This window comes from Mobula birostris, chromosome 12, assembly GCF_030028105.1.
Source record: "Mobula birostris isolate sMobBir1 chromosome 12, sMobBir1.hap1, whole genome shotgun sequence".
Taxonomy (NCBI): domain Eukaryota; kingdom Metazoa; phylum Chordata; class Chondrichthyes; order Myliobatiformes; family Myliobatidae; genus Mobula; species Mobula birostris.
The window spans coordinates 23,088,897-23,110,819 of NC_092381.1; the positions used below are offsets into that span (position 1 = coordinate 23,088,897).

General features: G+C 44.2%; 1 protein-coding gene and 1 long non-coding RNA gene across 9 annotated transcripts in view; one reads left to right on the forward strand and one right to left on the reverse strand.

Annotated features, from left to right (window-relative positions):
* LOC140205787 (uncharacterized) overlaps window positions 1–21,923 on the forward strand; it is a 51,461-nt gene that overhangs the window by 26,469 nt on the left and 3,069 nt on the right. For both annotated transcript variants that reach the window (XR_011887969.1, XR_011887968.1), the window contains 2 exons: window positions 5,969–6,081; window positions 6,575–6,910. This is a non-coding gene — a long non-coding RNA (uncharacterized lncRNA). The remainder of the gene's footprint in view (window positions 1–5,968; window positions 6,082–6,574; window positions 6,911–21,923) is intronic.
* Window positions 1–21,923, reverse strand: part of bcar3 (BCAR3 adaptor protein, NSP family member) — a 209,905-nt gene that overhangs the window by 20,503 nt on the left and 167,479 nt on the right. For 6 of the 7 annotated variants that reach the window (XM_072273465.1, XM_072273466.1, XM_072273468.1 and 3 more), the window contains 2 exons: window positions 5,290–5,418; window positions 2,594–3,039 (listed from right to left, as the gene is read on the reverse strand). In XM_072273465.1, coding sequence (XP_072129566.1) covers window positions 2,594–3,039; window positions 5,290–5,418 — 575 coding nt within the window. Of the gene's footprint in view, window positions 1–2,593; window positions 3,040–5,289; window positions 5,419–21,125; window positions 21,150–21,923 lie in introns of those variants that run through there. The other variant, XM_072273469.1, reaches the window with a different exon arrangement.

A 21,923-nucleotide genomic window follows, 5' to 3' on the forward strand; every position in this document is an offset into this window, starting at 1 on the left:
AAGAAACTGAAGCAAGAATAGGATTTTCATCCCTAAGTGTCCTTCACCACTCAATGAGATCATTGTGCATATGAGAATAAACTCAATTTTGTCTTTGATCTTTTACCTCATCATTCTGTTCCTGCATGAACCCAAAACCTTAATATCTAAAAACCTATTAATCGCTCTCTTGCATATACTCGGAGACAGCGCCTCCTGCATAGAGAATTCCGAAGGTTCACCATCCTTTGGATGAAGAAACCTCTCATCTCTGTCCTCAAAGGCCAACCTCTTATGTTGAAACTGCGACACCCTCACCACACCTAAGTGACATATCAATAGGACCAGTCTGCAAAATTTCTCTTCATACAACAAATCTACCACCCCAGCAGTCAATCTGGGGAATCTTTGTTGAAAAATCTATTGCAGTTATACCCTACCTTAAGAAGGGAAACAAAGTCTATTCTCAAACTTCTATGTACAATCTCTCCAGGACGCTAGTTGTTTCAGCATGTCCTCTTTAAACTTGTACTCAAATTCTTCTCCAAGGGCACTGAGGATCATTTTAAACACAAAACCTTTCCTTCTGCAGTATTCCTTTGAAGGAGTACTCTGCATTTTCATTTCTGTACTCTGACCTCAAGTTTCTCCACATCATATTCCTTCTACCACATCCTTGTCCATTCACTTAACTTATCTATATCTCCCCCCAATGTTCGCCATCACCTTTCCCTCCCTCCCTGCCATCATTGTGCACACTGCCACTGGGTTCTGTATCATCAACAAACTTTAGTGTGTCATATTAGCCCCTGCTTACAAATCTTCGATATGGATCGTGAGCACTCAGGCCGCAGCAACCATCCAGCAGCAGCTCAGCAGTTATACCTCCAACCGGAAAGTGACTCATTTCATCTTAGCCTGTCCATTAACCAATTTACAAAACAGTCAGTATATTACTCCTAATTTCCCATGTTTTAATTTTATTTATGAATCTTGCGTCATGCCCTACTGAAAACTGTCTGAAAGTCCCACAAGTGGTACATTTGACATTGTCCAATATGCTTCATACAATCACAAAAATAAATGTCTCTTTCATGTTGCCTGTCCAATCCCAATATTATTTTTTTTGTTTAGAGAAACAGCACAGTATCAGGGCCTTTCAGCTCAATGAGCCTGCACCGCCGAATTATACCCATATAGCCAATTAATCTTGTATGTCTTTGGAACGTAGGAGGAAACCAGAGCACCCAGAGGAAACACACACAGTCACGGGGAGAACATACAGACTCCTTACCGACAGCAGCGGGAATTGAACCTGGGTCACCTAGGCTGTAAAGCGTAACGCTAACCACTATGCTACCATGCCTCTTTAATAACAGGTTTCAGCATTACCCCTTCTAATTGTGTTAGCCTGACAACGGGTCCCTGTTTTCTCTCTCCCTCCTTTCCTAAATAGTGGGGTTAAGTATATTTTGTTCTAACCTGTGAGAACCATGCTGCAATCTATGAAGATGAAAACCAGTGCATCCATACATAGCCACCTTGTTCAAAACCCTGCAATGCAGATGCTGAAGGCCACAGCTTGCACTTCAAAGAACTAAAGCAGCCAGTGTAATCAAAGCCGGCATCTACCCCAGACATTTTCTCTTCTTCCTCCTTCTATTGGGCAGAAGATACAAAAGCACACATCATCAGGCTCAAGGACAGCTTCAATCCCACTGTTTTAATACTGTTCAGCAGATCTCTGACTCCATAAGGCCATAAGACATAGGAGCAGAATTAGGCCATCTGGCTCATTGAGTCTGCTGTGTTATTCAATCATGGCTGATCCTTTTTTCTATCTCCTCCTCAACCCCAGTCCCTGGCCTTCTCCCCGTAACCTTTGATGCCATGTCCAATCAAGAGCCTATCAATCTCTGCCTTAAATACACCCAACGACCTGGCCTCCGCAGCTACATGTGGCAACAAATCCCACAAATTTACCACCCTTTGGGTAAAGAAATTTCTCCGCATCTCTGTTTTGAAATGCGCCCCTCTATCCTGCAAGTGGAGAGGTCTCAGGGAGACAACGTCCATCATGAGGGACAAAGCCCTCTCACATCTGGGCCAGGGCCTCTCCTCCATGCTGCCAATCAGGTAGTGGCTACAGGAGCCTCAGCAGCTATACCTCAAGGTTTCATAACAGCTTCTTCCCCTCTGCTAACAGGTTCCTGAAACAACCTGACAAACCTTAACACTACCTCAGGTTATATTTCTTTTTCTCTGTTTCCACATTCACTTGTCTTCACAATCTACCGGGCACGGACTTTGCACCCCACTGTCTGCCTGCACTGCATTTTTTCTGTAACTGTGACACCATACACTGTTCCTGCACTTCTCTTGTACTCCCTCAAAATATTTATGTTTTTGAAGTATTCTGTATGATTTTTCCACTATATCTCAATACATGTGCTAACGAATAAACCAATCCCACATCAACCACAATGGAAGCCAATCAAATATCTTGATCAAGTACAGCCTGATTTTAAAATTGATCCTGTTAACTAGAATACTTTCTTAAGTAGAGACTTAATCATGAGCAAAGAAAAGGGTTAGTTTCTTTCAGGTAACCCACCTCAGAAGATTTCCTGGCGACAAACTGTGGTCCTGACTGGAGCCATTTGACATGTTCAAGCTCAGCCTCTTCGCTGTGTCTGACTTCCCACTCGGCACTTGGCTGAACTGTTCCTTGACCACAGGAGTCATGCTGTATTTTTCCTCCACACACCTCAGCGGGAGTGTCCGATTTACCGGCTGGAAAATGATGGCCCCCACCTGCTCGAAGATCGGCTTGCGGTTCCCCACGTAGCACCTGACCAAGGCGGGGATGCTGTCAAAGCTATCTCGCTCAAACTGGTACTGCAAGCGGGAGTAGCCTTCGTTCAGGCGGACGAGCACTCTGTTGATCATGAAATGATGAGGGGCATTCTTCCACTGACAGGTCAAGACATGGTTTCCGGGGCTAGAAAGGCAGTCACGGATGAGGAAGTCTCCATCTCTCTGAATCAGAGTTTCTGCCACCTAAAAACACAAATACTTAAGAAGTTCAAGTTGAAAGTTCAAAATAAATTTATTATCAAAGTACATATACACTACTGAGCAAAGTCTTAGGCATATACAGTATAGAGAGCTAAGGTACCTAAAACTGCTGCACAGTACTGTAGTAATTTTATGTATTGCACTGTACTGCTGCCACAAAGGAAAAGACAATTTCATGACATACGTGAGTGATGATAAACCTGATCTTGATATGTGTCTTTGTTGTGGACTGAGAGTGGGAAGGAGGCAGGGAGAGGGAAATCATGGTTGGGAAAAGGGGAAACACCGGAGAAACATTTTGTAATGATCAATAAACCAATTGTTTGGAATTAATTGACCTTGCCAATGTCTCAGGGCTGGGTGTGTCTGCACCCACACCATCCCCTGCCCTGGCACTCTGTCCCTGCCACTTACCCACACCCCTCCCGCAGTGCTCCACCCTCGCCATTCCCGACATCTCTGCTGTACGTTGATAAATATAGTTCTGTGCAAAAGCCTTAGCTATATATACGTGCCTAAGGCTTTTGCACAGAACTGTAAACCTACGTACAGAGGCTGATAAACAACCAGTGTGCAAAATAAGACAAACTGTGCAAATACAATAATAATAATAATAGTAAATAAATAACACTGAGAACGTGAGTTGTAGAGACTCGAAAGTGAGTCCATAGGTCGTCCATCAGTCAGAGTTGTAGTGAGTGAAGTTACCATGCTGGTTCAGCAGCCTGATAGTTGAAGGGTAACAACTGTTTCTGAGCCTCATTCAGGACAGTCTCTTATCTATTCATGGTACCACTGCTCAAAATCCCATTCCCTCTCATCAGAGCTGCTCCCAATGTATCCAGGCTTACAGGAGTACAGTTGGAATCTGGAGCAACAATCCATCTGCTGGAGGATCTCAGTGGGTTGAGCTGAGTTTCAGTGCAGGGTCTGATCCAAAACATCGACTGTTCCTTTTCCCCTACAGATGCAGCTCAACCTGCTCAGTTCCTCCCGCGGTTTGTTTTTTGTTCTAGGTCCTCAAGAATCTGGTTGCTAATCTTGTGTTTCCATCTACAGCAGGAAACAAAGTCAAATGGACCATTAGGCACAAGGGAAGCAATTTAGTCCCAAATATACTCCATGTTGTGGCTCACAGATCTATTTATGCACCTTGGCTCCACACTTGTTGTTCTTTGATAAACTTACTGAATAAATATTTATCCATTCTGAAACCTCTAGTTGACCCAGCAGAGGCTTCTGTAGGAGTGCCAGACACTTACTATTCTGAGTGAAGAGCCCCACTAGACCAGGTTGACGGATGAGAGGCCCTGGTTTAAACATGGTGTGGGGTCAGTCTCGAGAGCTGCTCTGATGTCTTATGGTCAGAGGCATAGCTGCTGCCACACAGTGCCACATCTGGGTTCAGTCCCGACCTTGGTGCCAGGTTTCAGTGTGGAGTCTCTCTGTCACTCTGAAAGTTTCCTTTAGGTGCTCTGATCTGCAAGGGGTAGCTGGCAACTATGTATTGCCCTGAGTGTGGAGGCTTGTGCTACAGCCTGGGAGGACTTGTTGAGATTGTGGTAAGGTTGAAAGACAAGATTAATGGTAAAGATAAAGATTAGTTTTATTTATCACGAACGTAGGATGAAATTCGTCGTTTTGCACCAAACCAAATCAGTGAGGGTTATGCTGGGCAGCCAGCCAGTGACACCACGTTTCTGGCACCAACAACTCACTGAACCTAACTGTACATCTTTGGAACATGGGAGGAAAGGGGAAGATGCAGGGGAAACTTGTGTGATCAAATCCTTGCAGACAGTAGCAGGAATTGAATCCCAGTCTTACAGCTGGTGCTGTTGTGTTGCACTAACCACGACACTACTTTGCTACTCACCGCAAGGTTTATTGTAACCGTGTGGTTGACATACACCCAAAGCCTGGTCCTCCACAGCCATCTGTAGCAAAGATTCCCACAATGAACACCAAGACTGCATTTGCCTCCTTTACTACCGACTCAACCGGCGGGTGAACCTTTACTACCGACTCAACCTGCAGGTGAACTTTTAGGGAATCTTGCCCGAGGGCTGTCAGGTCCCTTTGCACCTCTGATTCCTGAGTTTGCTCCCTGTTTTGAAAATAGTCTTTTTCTACTTAAGTGCATGACCGTAGACTTCCCAACAGTAATAAACCAATTCCAAAGCATTAAAAAGAAAAGAGCCTCATCTCACTGCAGCTGAAAAGGAGACCCACCTTCCTGGGAATGCGACCATGGTACCAGGCGTGACTTCGTAGGTCTTCACTGTTCAATTTCAGTTCCTCCTCCAGCTCTTTCCGCAGCTTCTCGGGCGTTGAATCCATTATGTATCTCTCTTTTGAGAACTAGAAAAGAAAGACGGAACACAAATGAGTTGGTTAGAACCCGTCTGATGTTTCTCGATCCAGTACTGGCTGCGAGCAGTCCCACACGTCAATCAGCTTTCTCGTTTAGTCAGGATGGCTTATGAAAACAAAACTTGACGGGTTATGAACCCATTATTCCAGCTAACCCTATACCCATCTTTTTCCATCTCTAATCAGTAGCTGTAGGAGACTGCACTGGGTCGATCTGTTAATATTTAGCAGTTGAAAGTCCTCTGACTTTAAATGAGCCAATACTACTGAGCATTAACTAACCACTTCGCTCCCTGTTCTCTTACAAGATGGCATCTGTTCCTGCCCTGCTGCTGATGCTTTTATTTGCCCACCGATGACTCAATTATAATAGGTTTCAAACAAAAAATTAATTTCCTTTGCTGTATACTTTGGATGCTAATATGAGATCTGTTCACACCTCTTTTGGGCTGCAGGCAGTGTATTTGCCCAGGAGTTAGTTGCTTGGAGATTTAACAAAATGGATAATTATATTTAACCTCATCATTTTACCTTGCAGGATGATTGACTGCAGTAGCTTTCATTCAGCCCACACTTAAACTCAGGAGCAAGACAATGGGGAGCGGGAAGTCACATTTTCATTACGTTCTGTAAATATATCTATGTGTACATGTGAGTGTATATTCATTTTATATATAAATATATATGTGTATGTGTACAAATCTATCTATAATTAGACCCTGTGAAGGGTGGCGTACGTGCCTCTAATTCTGCTTGCCTGTGCTCACGTGGTCCAGTCTAATATTAAGCTTGATGAGTCGATTATCATTCCTGATCCAACTTCCTCTCCATTACCAACAATGAGCTGATAATTCATTTACGTTTATTTATTAGCTCAGCTAATCTTTGTGCTTGGCTCGATGTCAGCGTTTGCTTTAAAAATCACTCTCATCCAACTGTTTTTACCAATAACAGAATGTTTCTAATGTATTGATTGTCCTGTGTCACCGTATCTGTGCCTTCTGATAAAAGTATCTAAGCAGCAACAAGATTTTTAGTATTATGACAATATTTTTGCTGATTTAATGTTACAATATTGTCAGTGTCTTTTCTGTTAAAATGGCAACAGCTGTAAGGCATTGATACATCTTTGTTATGGCCGTAGGTTTGCTCACTTTATCACAGTGCACAGTGGCTCTGAAGTTAAGTTTACTGAACTAGCAAAACCAAAGGCCTGGACTTCCTGAAGGCAGGAGTTCGGAAAAGGCAGCTAAAGGTTGTAAACTCAGCCAGCCCTGTCATGGGCACCAGCCTCCCCACATTTGAGGACATCTTCAAAAGGTGATGCTTCAAAAAGACGGTATCCATCACTGAGGACCACATCACTCAAGAGATGCCCTCTTGTAATTGCTACCATCAAAAAGGAGGTACAGGAGCTTGAAGAGATACACTCCACATCTTAGGAACAGCTTCTTCCCCTCTATCATCAGACTTCTGTACGGTAAATAGACCCATGAACACTACCTCACTACTTTTGCTCCTTCTTTGCATTACTTATTTAATTTTATTTATTTACGTTTATAGACAGAGATTGGAACCGACCCTCCCAGCCCAACGAGCCTCACTGTCCACCTACTTAACACCAGCCTAACCACAGGACAGTTTACAATGACCAATTAACCTACTTACTGGTATGTCTTTGGACTGCGGGCGGGAACTGGAGATGACCAATGCATTCCCCAGGGAGGGTGTACAGCAACTCCTTATAAGTGACGTCAGAATTGAACTCTGAAATTCGGAATGTCCCGAGCTGCAATACCATCTTGCTAACTGCTATCGACACACACAAAAATTGCTAGTGAACGCAGCAGGCCAGGCAGCATCTATAGAAAGAGGTACAGTCAACGTTTCGGGCCGAGACCCTTCATCAGGACCAACTTGAGTCCTGACGAAGGGTCTCGGCCGGAAACGTCGACTGTACCTCTTCCTATAGATGCTGCCTGGCCTGCTGCGTTCACCAGCAATTTTTATGTGTGTTGCTTGAAATTCCAGCATCTGCAGAATTCCTCGTGTTTGCTAGCTGCAATGCTAACTTGGCACCTGTTAAATAAACAGGGGATGTGTAGCACTATATAATTTTAACTATATCATATATAAATTAATTAGGGCCAAACACTCCCTGTTAATTTAACCCAGACTAGGGATTCTCCCACACACCCGAATACAAAACAGACCCCAGAAAACTACACGAGGCAGGGAATATATATCCTCTTTGAGCTAACGTACATGATGTTTGTGCCATTGCGATCACCAAGGGAAAAGTGCTAGGCAAACTCAAAGGTCTTAAGGTGGGTAAGTCACCCGGGCCAGATGAACTTCAACCTAGAGTCCTGAGAGAGATTGCTGAAGAGATAACAGATTCATTGGTCGTGATCTTTCAAGAATTACTTGATTCTGGCATGGTCCCTGGGGAATTGGATACTGGCAAGGATAGTGGAATGGCTGACAGGCAGGAGGCAGCAAGTGGGAATAAAAGGGGCCTTTTCTGGTTGGCTCCCAGTGACTAGTGGTGTTCCTCAGGGGTCAGTATTGGGACCGCTACTTTTCACGTTGTTTGTCAATGATTTAGATAATGGAATTAATGGCTTTGTGGCAAAGCTTGTGGATGATACGAAGATAGGTGGAGGGGTAGGTAGTGCTGAGGAAGCAATGCAATTTCAGCAAGACTTAGACAAATTGGAAGAATGGGCAAAAAAGAGGCAGATGGAATACAGTGTTGGGAAATGTATGATGATGCATTTTGGTAAAAGGAACACTAGTGTGGAGTATTATCTAAATGGGGAGAAAATTCAAACATCAGAGGTGCAGAGGTACTTGGAAGTCCCCATGCAAGACTCCCAGAAGGTTAATTCACGGGTTGTGGTAAAGAAGGTAAATGCAATATTGTCACTTATTTCAAGGAGGATAGAATATAAAAGCAAGGAGATAATGCTGAGCCTTTAAAACACACTAGTTAGGCCACATTTGGAGTATTGTCAACAGATCTGGGCCCCATATCTCAGAAAGGATGTTCTGTCATAGGAGAGAAACAAGAGGAGATCTACAAGGGTGATTCTGGGAATGAAGGGGTTAACATATGAGGAGCATTTGGCAGCTTTGGGCCTGTACTCACTGGAATTTAGGAGAATGCAGGGGGATCTCATTGAAACCTACCAAATGTTGAAAGGACGAGATAGGGTGGATGTGGTGAGGATATTTCCTATGGTGGGGGTATCCAGAACTGGAGGACACAGCCTCAAATTTGAGAGGTGACCCTTTAGAACAGAGGTAAGGACAAATTTTTTTTTTAGCGAGAGAGTAGTGAATCTGTGGAATGCTCTGTCACAGATTGCAGTGGAGGCCACGTCTGTGCATATATTTAAGGCGGAAGTTGATCGTTTCCTGATCAGTCAGGGCATTGAAAGATATGGTGAGAAGGCAGGTGTATGGGTTGGAGTGGGATATGGAATGGCAGAGCAGACTTGATGGGCTGAATGGCCTAATTCCACTCCTATGTCTTATGGTCTTCTATCATGAGGCGGAATTAAACAAATCCAGTCTGCCTGTATGGGGTCCATATCCCTCCAATCTCACACGTCTAGAACCATAGAACCATAGAAACTACAGCACAGAAACAGGCCCTTTGGCCCTTCTTGGCTGTGCCGAACCATTTTCTGTCTAGTCCCACTGACCTGCACACGGACCATATCCCTCCATACACCTCCCATCCATGTATCTGTCCAATTTATTCTTAAATGTTAAAAAAGAACCCGCATTTACCAGCTCGTCTGGCAGCTCATTCCATACTCCCACCACTCTCTGTGTGAAGAAGCCCCCCCTAATGTTCCCTTTAAACTTTTCCCCCCTCACCCTTAACCCATGTCCTCTGGTTTTTTTCTCCCCTTGCCTCAGTGGAAAAAGCCTGCTTGCATTCACTCTATCTATACCCATCATAATTTTATATACCTCTATCAAATCTACCCTCATTCTTCTACACTCCAGGGAATAAAGTCCTAACCTATTCAACCTTTCTCTGTAACTGAGTTTCTCAAGTCCCGGCAACATCCTTGTAAACCTTCTCTGCACTCTTTCAACCTTATTTATATCCTTCCTGTAATTTGGTGACCAAAACTGAACACAATACTCCAGATTCGGCCTCACCAATGCCTTATACAACCTCATCATAACATTCCAGCTCTTATACTCAATACTTCGATTAATAAAGGCCAATGTACCAAAAGCTCTCTTTATGACCCTATCTACCTGTGACGACACTTTTAGGGAATTTTGTATCTGTATTCCCAGATCCCTCTGTTCCACTGCACTCCTTAGTGCCTTACCATTAACCCTGTATGTTCTACGTTGGTTTGTCCTTCCAACATGCAATACCTCACACTTGTCAATTTTTCAGACCTCTGCAGGCTCTGAAAACCTTCCTCACTGTCTACTACACCTCCAATCTTTGTATCATCAGCAAACTTGCTGATCCAATTTACCACATTATCATCCTAAAGCTACACTATTGTGTCTGTTTCTAGCTTGATTTACCTTGCACTGTGTAATGACCTGATCATTATGAACAGTGTGTAAGACAATCTTTTCACTGTATTTTGGTACATGTGACAATACAACAATAAACTAATGTAGCCCCCCTGGCCAGCCTCAGGGTTGCTCGGCTCACTGTCGTCTAGGGAAACAGCCCTCGGCCCCGGCAAACTGGGTAATTAGTTTGTGTGGATGCTGTGTGATGTACCCCACCCTGCCCAAATAACAGACAATACACCAGATACGATTAAATGATTTACAGTTTATAGATATTACTGGAACTATATAATTAATAGAGAATAAAATATAAAAGGAAAATAAAAGGCACCACACTTATCAAAGTTCAATCTCTTCGTGCACAAAGAGTTGGAGCTCAGGACCCTTCTTCTTCACCCCGCGACCCCTCGGACCACCTCGACCGGCTGCCTGGGACCAACAATGGTGGTCGACCAGACGCTCCACACGAGCCCGTCTCCGTCTCCTTTCCTCGCCGAACACCTTCCTCGGGGTCTGACCCCATTAGCGGACATCACAGCACCTGGTCCATCCTCTGTCCCTCTCTCCCGCCTTCTCCCCCAAAACCCCACGCATACAGTATCTTCAAATACACCATAAACATAACAACCATCCCAATTGGTTTGTCACATATTCTTATCACTCTAACCCAAAACAAGCTGCTAGCGCAAGAACTTTCTCAGCGTTTAATATATCAAAGAAGCATTCCCAAGTATAACATAACAAAGAAGCCATTTTGATTAGCCTACGCAATAACATAGAAGACGAAACCCCCTTACACTAATTTTAATGAAGATGTCCTTACACTCTATAGAAATTTCCTCACAAAAGCTGAGAGAGTGCCTTCACCCAAACACCCTGCACCAGTGCAAGGGACACTGCCACCATTTTGAGTGCCACAAAGGATCGTCCATTTGGAACAGGGATAAGGAGAAAATTTCTTCAGCCAGAGGGAGGTGAATCTGTGAAATTCATTTTCACAGGCGACTATGGAGACCAAGTCATTGGGTACATTTAAAGCGAAGTTGATAGGTTCTTGATCAGTAAGGGTGTCAAAGGTTACAGGGAGAAGGCAGGAGAATGGGGTTGGGGGGATAATAAATCAGCCATGATGGAATGGTGGAGCAGACTTGATGGGATGAATGGCCTCATCCTGTTCCTATGAGCTATGATCAAAATGAAGACATTACCAGTATGTAATAAATACAGTAGTTTACTAATTTACAGGCATAGCTTCGCCTTGATTCCCAGTTAAGCAACTGACACTAGAAATGGAATGTTGATGTCAACTGTTGACGCATTCTCTCCTCCCTCTCCAATGTAATTAAGTTATATTTCAAGAGTAAATAGCCTCCGCTCTTCTCAAAATATTGCTGCCTAGGATCAAGTGTGTACGGCACAGCAAAAGGTTAGTCATAGCATTGTTTGAGAGGCTCTTAGATAGGTACACGAATATGCAGAGAATGGATGGAAATGCAGAAAGGGATTTGTTTAATTGTGTCACTAGCTTATTTCGGCCCAAACAGTCTTTGCTGACCACAGCGTCTGCCCAATATCCTGCATTTGGCATATACCCCTCTAAGTCCCCTCCCTACAGGCACCTATCCAAGTGCTTCCTAAATGATACCATCATATCTGTCTCAACCACTTCCTCCATGTACACTCCTGTACCTAATAAAGTGGCCACTAGATGTATATACAGTAATTAACAATACACAATGTTGGCACAGCTTTGTTAGAGTGTTTTTGTTTATTAGCACATATAGCAAATGACTTCAGCCACTGGTCTTCAGGTTCAAAAATGAACTGTGGATTAAAATGCAGCTTTGAACGACGGGTTCCTAAGAACCGTGAACAACAGTTAATGAGAAGAGCAGACAATGCTGATTTAAGTTAGTTATTTAGGTGTTTGTACTGTGGCTGCGGAGAGGGAGGTGTGAGGGTGCTGTGTAGCTCAGAGGAAGCATTGTCAATGTGGAATTGTCCTGAATTTTTCTTTGATCTTTAGCATGCAAAATGTTGTGTAGTGTTGGGTCAAGCAGGTCTTTTTCCCTCTGAAAGGGGCCTCAATATGATGTCTGCTGTATCTCATTTTGTCAAATAAAGAGACTGATTCATATCCACCAGTACTTCTCTCACCTGTCCAGCTCTTGGCTCCATCCCTCTCCCTCCTGTCTTCTCCTATCATTTTGGATCTCCCCCTCCCCCTCCCACTTTCAAATCTCTTACTAGCTCTTCCTTCAGTTAGTCCTGACGAAGGGTCTCGGCCCGAAACGTCGACTGCACCTCTTCCTAGAGATGCTGCCTAGCCTGCTGCGTTCACCAGCAACTTTGATGTTTGTTGCTAGTACTTCTCTCTGTTGACTTTGTTCACGTGACAACAATCATCTATAACCTCTGTATTGTCTAACCTCTCCTATATACATCAGTGCTTTCTACTTTAGTTACGCCCTGTAACGGAAGAGTTCCAAGATCTATTATTTCACCTAAGTTCTCCTTTTGTTCATTATAACTTATTCTGTTTTTCTTCCAACCAAAGTTGAAATATTTTCTCGTTTAATCCATCAAACCCTTTCAGAATCTCAAAAATCCGTTAGGTGTCCATCAAGCTTCCCTTCCAAGAGTAAAATGACCAAACGGTTGGGCAAAGAGGTAGTCTGAGGAGGGCAAGGAGCCATTCTGAGAGAAAGAAAGAGTGACTGTTGGTAAACAAAGTCTCACTGCTCCTGGTGGCCAAGAACAGGGTAGGTGAAGATAGCAATGGGCTCGGTCACAGTGCCTGCTCTGGGTCCAAACAAAGGTGTAATTGCTCATCCTTCACATCCTTTTTTACGATCGCTGGGCATGGGCACTGTTGGATATAAAGAACATCAGTACTGCAGTTCTAACCCGCTGGTGAGTTGCCCGATAGCAGTGGAGCTTGGAGCTGGACTTACTGCGTACCATGTTGCCACCTGCTGCAGGAAGGCGTTGGACATGGTGCATGATCCAACAAACGGTGCAAATGATTGTCTTGGACATTTTTCTTCTCATCACAAGACCGTGTTGGACATCGGTAATGTCGAGTACTGCAAGTCCGGGTCACTGGTTCATCGGATGGGGAGCTGCATGGCCTAGGTTGTTGTGCGAAGCAGCCCCTCATGACACAGGGTTGCCTACTACATCTGTATGGCGGTTGTCTAGGCCGGGTTGGGGGCCGGCCCTCCAGTGCTGGCTCAGTGCTGCCCGCCAGTGCTTGCTGGGTGGAAGTCAAGCTGCATTGCGTTCATCTATTCTTTGTTGGTGCAACTGTAATGAAACCCAATTTCCCTCGGGATCAATAAAGTATGTCTATCTATCTACCTATCTGCAGCTGCAGTAGTGTGTAATGATCGGACTACTGTAGGCCTGTTCTTGCCAACAACATGCCATGCACCACCAATCTACAGGACCTGACACTCATGGGCTTGGGCTAAATATTTTTTTTATGTGACTGTACATTTTCCTGTATATGCGCCCTGTGCTTTGTGTGACTGTTAGTACTGTGCTTTATACCTTGGTCCAGGAGTATTTCTGTTTCGTTTGGCTGTATTCATGGGTATTCGTGTATGGTTGAATGACAATTAAGCTTGAACTCAAACTGACTCCTTGTCTCACTCTGTCCACCAGTAGATGCTTGTGGTTTTGAGCACGAAACCAGGATAATGCTTGTTATCATAATTGGCAAGAGAGTGGGATTGGCACAAATTACATTTAGCGGGGTCAGCCACCTCATGAGAAAATTCTAACTGGAGCAATTTATCTACAATTAATTTCTACGCCACATCTGGAGTTAATTTGAATTATTTTCTTATTTGGAATTAAAATTGTTCTTAAAATCAACACCACCTGTGCCACTTTGCTAAAATCGCTTTATTTGAACTACTGTATAGATTTTTATCATGGCTGCTATTAATAATTTTGAACTAACAGAAGGAGTCTACATTACACTAGGTGAAACCTCCACCAGTTTAACACGAGTACCTTTGTAACTGGCTTTCATCAAATACAAAACAAAATATTTTACTAGGTTTAAGAATTATAACTTTGGTTTAAGCCACAGAGTTCAGGAGAAACACAGACTGTGAGGAAGAGCACTCAGCTATACTGATCCAAGCCAGTCATCTGTATTAATTAGGTGATTATTCAGAACTTAACAAAACCCTTTTGCCTACAGCATAAACTGCATTTCATATTATCAAAATTCAAAATACATTTATTATCAAAGTGAGTATACCATATACAACCTTGAGATTCGTTTTCTGCGGGCACCCACAGGAAAGTAGATTCTATGAAAACGCACACAACAAAGACCAACAAATATCCAATGTGCAAAAGAGGACAACTGGTTCAAATAATAAAAGGCTAAACAAACAATTCTCGAGCATGAGCTAGAGAGTCCCCGGAAGTGAATCCGTGGGCTGAGGAGTCAGTTTGGTGCTGAGGCAAGTGAAGTCATCCACACTGGTCCAGGAGCCCGATGACTGTGGGGCAACAGCTATTCCTGAACCTGATGGTGTGGGACCCAAGACTCTTGCACCTTCTGCCCGATGGTAGTAGTGAGAAAAGATGGAGATGGGTTAAACACAGGTAGATGGAATGGGCTCAGGTGGGGGATCTTGGCTGGGGCTGAATACCAGTCTGTTTTCTGCTCTTAGGCCTCAATGCTTTAATCTGGCATTATGTTTACTGAGCTACATAGGCTTGATGTTAAAATTATTATCCATGTTTCCAAATCACTCCATGTGTATTTGCTCCTCCCCATCTTTGTAATCTCCTTCAGTGATCAACCCTCAGAGAACTACTGTTCCTTCAACCATAAGCTCTTGTGTTTATCTCATGATCAAACGTACTTACTCAGAACAGGCCCTCCAGCCCAACGAGCTGCACCACCCAGCAACCCACCGATATTTAACCTAGCCTAATCACAGGGCAATTTACAATGTTAACTACTAACTGGTACGTTTTTGGAATGAGCAAACCAGAGCACCCCAAGGAAATCTACATACTCATGGGAAGATCATACAAACATTTTTATAGTAGTCCCCGGAATTGAACTCCAAATGCCGTTACCCCAAGCTATAATAGCGTTGGGCTAACGTTCATAGTGCCTCCTTTAAGTTCCACAGCTGCTGTGGTGAGATTTGAACCTGTGCCCTCAGATTGCTATGCCAATCTTTAGGATTACTAATTCACTGGTATTGCCCCCATACCACCACACTGCTGTCAATTACTTCACAGTGGTGTCTTCAACCACTGACTTCAACCATCCTGGATTCTGTCATTCTCTCTCTCTACTTCTCCATGCCCATCTCCTCGCTCATGACTTTCCTTAAAATCTGAATTTTTTGCCTAGGTTTCTGCTCACTAACCTGAACATCTCCCTGTCTGGCACAGTGTCAACTTGAGTTTAACCTTGAAACATGTTTCATTGTACTGAAAGGTAAAATTTAGTTTTATGAGCCATGTGTCAGAGTCATAGAAAAATACAGCACAGAAACAGGCCCTTTAGCCCTGCAATTTCTGCACTTGCCTTCCACGGGATCTGAGGAAACACCTTGTCAAGCCCTGGGGATTTATCCACCCTAATTTACCTCAAGACAACAAACACCTCCTCTGTAGTCTGAATAGGGTCCATGACCCACTGCTGCTTTGCTTCACTTCTATGGACTCTGTGTCTGTCTTCCAAGTAGCTACAGATGCAAAAAAATCCATTCAAGATCTCCCACATCTCTTTTGGCTCCATGCACGGATTACCACTCTGATCTTCCAGAGGACCAATTGTGTCCTTTGCAATCCTTTGCCCTAAACATATCTGTAGAGTCCCTTAGGGTTCTCCTTCAACTTGTCTGCCAAAGCAACCTCATGCCTTCTATTAGCCCTCCTTATTCTTTCCTAAGTGTTCTCTTGCATTTCTTAAACTCCACAAGCACCTCATTTGTTTCTACCTGCTATGCGCCTATCTCTTGAAAGCCACAGTTCCCTAAATCTGTTATCGTTACCTTTTATTCTGACAGACACATACAAGCTTTGTACTCTCAAAATTTCATTTTTGAAGGCCTCCCATTTACCAAGTACACCTTTGCCAGAAAACAGCCTGTCTAAATCCACACTTGCCAGATCCTTTCTGATCCCCAAATTAGAATCTTAACAGACCCATCTTTTTCCATATTTACTTTGAAACGAATGGCATTATGATCAGTGGACGCAAGTGTTCCCTTACACAAACTTCTGTCACCTGCCCTGTCTCGTTGTCCAATAGGAGATCAAGTATAGCACATGCTCTTGTTGGGATTTCTATGTTCAACGTAAGGAAACTTTCCTGAACACATTTGACAAACTCTATCCCATCCAGCCCTTTTACTGTATGGGAGTCCCAGTCAAAATGTGGAAAATTAAAATCACCTACTATAACAACCTTACGATTCTTGCAACAGTCTGCGATTTCTTTACAAGTTTGTTCCCCTAAATCCCGCAGACTGTTGGGTGGTCTATAATATAGCTCCATTAATGTGGTCATACCTTTCTTATTTCTCAGTTCCATCCATAAACTAGATGAGTTCTCCAGTCTGTCCTGACTGAGCACTGTCATGACATTTTCCTTGACTAGTTAAGCCACCCCTCTCCCTTTAATTCCTCCAGCTCTGCTGTGCCTACAACAGCAAAACCCCGGAATATTGAACTGCTAGTCCTGCCCCTCCTGCAAACATTAGTCACTAATGGCTACAATATCATAATTCCATGTGTTGATCCATGCCCTGAGCTCACCTGCCTTTCCTATGATACTTCTTGCATTGAAACAGAAGCAGCTCAGGACATTAGTTGCACCGTGCTCAACCTTTTGATTCCTGACTTTGGCTGAGGCCATAACCACGTCTGCCTCCACAACCTCTCCACTAACTATTCTGGCATTCTGGTTCCCACCCCCCTGCAACCCTCATTTAAACCCCACTGTGCAGCATTAGCAAACCTTCTCACCAGGATATCTGTCCTTCTCCAGTTTAGCTGTTTCTTCTATACAGATACATTTTCCCTGGAAGGCAGCTCAATGATCCAAACATCTGATGCCTTCCTTCTTTTTCCTGGCCTTTCCAGCACACGGCATAGGTAGCAATCCTGGGATCACAACCCTGGAGATCCTGCCCTTTAATTTAGCATCTAACTCTCTGAACTCATTTTGCAGAACCTCGTCACTCTCCCTACCCATGTCATTGGTACCTACATGGACCACAACCTCTGGCTGCTCACCCTCCCACTTAAGAATGCTGAGGACTTGAATCTGAGATATCCCAGACCTTGGCAACCGGGAGGCAACATACCATCCGGGAATCTCGTTCTCACCCACAGAACCTCCAGTCCATTCCCCTAATTAACGAATCCCCCATCACCACAGCTCAACTCTTCTCCCCGCTGCCCCTTAGTCACAGAGCCAGACTCAGTGCCAGAGATCCAATCGCTGAGACTTTCCTTTGCTAGGTCACTCCCCCAACAATATCCAAAGTAATCTGTTGTTGAGGGGGATGGCCGCAGGGGTACTCTGCACTGGCTCATTAACCCCTTTCCCCTTCCTGTCACCCGGTTTCCTGTCTCCTGCACCTTGGGTGTAACTACCTCTCTATATGTCTTGTCTGTCACCCCTTCATCCTCCTGAATAATCCAGAGTTCATCCAGTTCCAGCTCCAACTCCTTAATGCAGAGTGTTAGAAGCTGCAGCTGGATGCACTGCTTACAGGTGTAGTCTTTGGGGATACAGAAGGTCTCCCTGCCTTCCTGTACCCTGCAAGAGGAGCATTCAACTATCCTAGCTGGCATCCCTGTTGTTCCAGCTGTGCAAATATAAAGAAGCAAAACAATAAATAAACTAGGAGAAAAAAAAATCTACCTACAGTTTCCACTCTCTCTGAGTGAAGCCTCAGAATCACCACTCTGAGATTGTCCACCCTAGCGATGGCTGCTCCGCTTGGCTCTTCCTTATTTTAAATTTTTTTGCCAATCAATCATGATCACTGGTTGGCTGCTGCTCAAAACACCAATCTGCCATGTGTTGATGTCTTATGTACTCAATTGGCAAAGTTGAGTGAGCTACGTCTTCTTATGCTTCAGACCATAAGATCATAAGATATAGGAGCAGAAGTAGGCCATTCAGCCCATCCAGTCTGCTCTGGCATTCAATCATGGGCTGATCCAATTCTTCCAGTCATCCCCACTCCCCTGCCTTCTCCTCATACGCTTTGATGCCCTAGCTAATCAAGAACCTATCTATCTCCACCTTAAATACACCCAGTGACTTGGCCTCCACAGCCACTCGTGGCAACAAATTCCACAGATTTACCAGCCTCTGACTAAAGTAATTTCTCCACATCTCTGTTCTATATGGACACCCTTCAATCCTGAAATTGTGCCCTCTTGTCCTAGACTCCCCTACTATGGGAAATATCTTTGCCATATCTAATCTGTTCAGGCCTTTTAACTTTCGGAATGTTTCTATGAGATGGCCCCCTCATTCTCCTGAACTCCAGGGAATACAGCCTAAGAGCTGCCAGACATTCCTCATACAGTAACCCTTTCATTCCTGGAATCATTCTCGTGAACCTTCTCTGAACCCTCTCCAATGTCAGTATATCCTTTCTAAAATAAGTGGCCTAAAACTGCACACAATACTCCAAGTGTGGTCTAACGAGTGCTTTATAGAGCCTCAACATCACATCCCTGCACTTATATTCTATACCTCTAGAAATGAATGCCAACATTGCATTCGCCTTCTTCACCGACTCAACCTGGAGGTTAATCCTGCACAAGGACTCCCATGCCCCGTTGCATCTCTGCGTTTTGAATTCTCTCTCCATCTAAATAATAGTCTTCACATTTATTTCTTCCACCGAAGTGCATGACCATACACTTTCCAACATTGTATTTCATTTGCCACTTCTTTGCCTATTCACCTAAACTATCTAAGTCTCTCTGCAGGCTCTCTGTTTCCTCAACACTACCCGCTCTTCCACCTATCTTTGTATCATCGGCAAATTCAGCCACAAATCCATTAATACCCTAGTCCAAATCACTGACGTACATCATAAAAAGCAGTGGTCCCAACACCGACCCCTGTGGAACTCCAGTGGTAACTGGTAGCCAGCCAGGATAGGATCCCTTTATTCCCACTCTCTGTTTTCTGCTGATCAGCCAATGCTCCACCCATGTGTTGCAACTCCTCTGTAATTCCATGGGCTCCTATCTTGCTAAGCAGCCTCATGTGCGGCACCTTGTCAAAGGCCTTATGAAAATCCAAGTACACCACATCTACTACATCTCCTTTGTCTACCCTGCTTGTAATTTCCTCCAAAAATTGCAGTAGCTTAGTCAGGATTTTTCTTTCAGGAAACCATGCTGGCTTTGGTCTATCTTGTCATGTGCCTCCAGGTACTCCGTATTCTCATCCCTAACAATAGATTCCAACAACTTCCCAACCACTGATGTCAGGTTAGCAGGTCTATAGTTTCCTTTCTGCTGCCTCCCACCCTTCTTAAATAACGGAATAATACTTGCAATTTTCCAATCATTTGGTACAGAATCTATCGATTCTTGAAAGATGATTGTTAATGCTTCCACAATCTCTCCAGCTACTTCCTTCAGAACCCCAGGCTGCATTCCATCAGATCCAGGAGATTTATCATCCTCAGACCATTAAGCTTCCTAAGCACCTTCTCAATCATAATTTCCACTGCACAGACTTCACTTCCCTGACACTCTTCAATGTCCGCTATACTGCAGGTGACTGTGAAGACTGATGCAAAATACACATTCAGTTCTTCTGCCATCTCTGCATCTCAAATTACAATATCTCCAGCATCATTTTCTGTTGGTCCTACATCTACCCTCAACTCTCTTTTACCCTTTATATACTTAAAAAAGCTTTTAGTATCTTCTTTGATATTAGTCGCCAGCTTCCTTTCGTAATTCACATTTTCCTTTCTAATGACCTTCTTAGTTTGCTTCTGCAAGTTTTTAAAAGCTCCCCAATCCTCTATCTTCTCACGACTTGGCTTCCTTGTATGCCCTCTCTTTTGCTTTTACTTTGGCTTTGACTTCACTTGTCAGCCACAGTAATGTCCTTCTTCCATTTGAAAATTTCTTCTTATTAGGAATATATTTGTCTTGCACTTCCCTCATTTTTCACAGAAACTCCAGTCATTGCTGCTGTGCTGTCCTCCCTGCTGTTGTCCCTTTCCAGTCAACTTTGGCCAGTTCCCCTCTCATGCTATTGTAATTTCCTTTATTCCACTGAAATACCGACACATTGGAATTTAGTTTCTCCTTCTCAAATATGAAAGATCGCTGATTGGCCACTGCTCAAAACACCAAACTGCTGTGAATCAATGCCTTACGTACTCATTTGGTGAATCTGAGTGAGCTCTGTCTTCTCGAGCTTCGGATCTACAACTGGCCGCTGCTCAAAACACCCAAACTGCCGTATGTTGATGCCTTATGTACTCAGTCAGCAAACATGAGTGTGCTGTCTGTATCTTGTTTTACGGCGGTTAGCATCCAGCTTAATGGTACATTACCGCCACCCTCTGCTCCAGAAACATGAGTGTGCTACATCTTATCACGGTTTAAATCGCTACTGTTGCTCGAGGTGGCGGGGTTTGGAGTTTAATTCTGGTGCCTTCTGAAAGGAAGTTTAAACGTTCTCCCCCTGTGCCACATGGATTTCCTCGCGCAGTCCAAACATGTATTGATTAGTAGGGTATTTGGTCATTGCAAATTGTCCTGTGATTAAGCTAGGGATTAAATTGGTGGCGTTGGAGCGGGGGGGGGGGGAGAGAGCTCGGTAGGCTGGGTGCCTGTTCCACGTTTATCGCTAAATAAATAAATAAATAAATAATATTCTAGGGAGGGAGGTTTTTAAGATTATGAGTAGGTTTGATGAGATGGAGTAGAGAGATCGTCTTTTCAGAAAGTAAATGTATGGAGGGGGGCTTATAGATTTAGAACAAGGCGAGAATGTGGATCTTATTGGCACATAAAATTGTTGATAGGAACGGGAGGGAAAGGTGGATGATGACACAAGAAGTAAGAAGAGGTTTCTGACTTCTGCCCACTTGATTCCAGTCCTGATGAAGGGTTTTCAGTCGGAAACGTCGACTGTTTGTTCCTCCCTGTAGATATTGCCTCACTGCCCCCGGCATTTTGCGTGTGATGCTCAGTGTGCAGAGGTTGGCTGGGAAACAAGGTAGATGTACAACTTCAGTGTAGAGCACACGCCACTTCTGTGTGACACCTTCACTGTGACTTTTGCACTGTGGGGGAATTCTTCAGGGAAACAGTGACAAAGACGCTCTGCCCTGTCTCCCTTCCCAGCGATGGCGGAGTCGATAAAAGGATCCGGCTTCCGTTCTCAGGCTCCCGCTGCGTAACCCGAAACCACTGGCCACATCATTTCACACTGGGACTTCGCCCCCTCTCTCTCTCTCTGCAGCCACCGCCCACCCTGGGCTCGAAATGCCTTTGTTCCGAGGCTGGCCTCTGCTTCTCCGGCTCGGGACACCCCACAGACCAGGAGCTCCACTGAATTCACACACAGCCCCCTCCGGCTCTTTTCCTTCCTGCCGGTCACTTCTGCGATCTCGTTATCACCAAGGCGTGCTGACCCCTCGTTTGGCGCGGCGGACAGTGGTTTCCCATCTCCCGCTGGCAACCCTGCACAGAACTACCAGCTGGGCTCCCAGTTCCGCCATTGCCAAATTCTGGACCGTCCGGAAGTTTTTTTTTGGGGGGGGGGTCATATTTTCCGTTTTGTTGTGGATTTATTCGTATTCAGATTCCTTAAAGCACTTTGGAAGTGTTGGTAATTACCTCAGGCAAGGGGAGATTAGTTACTCACTTCATAACGTCATTTT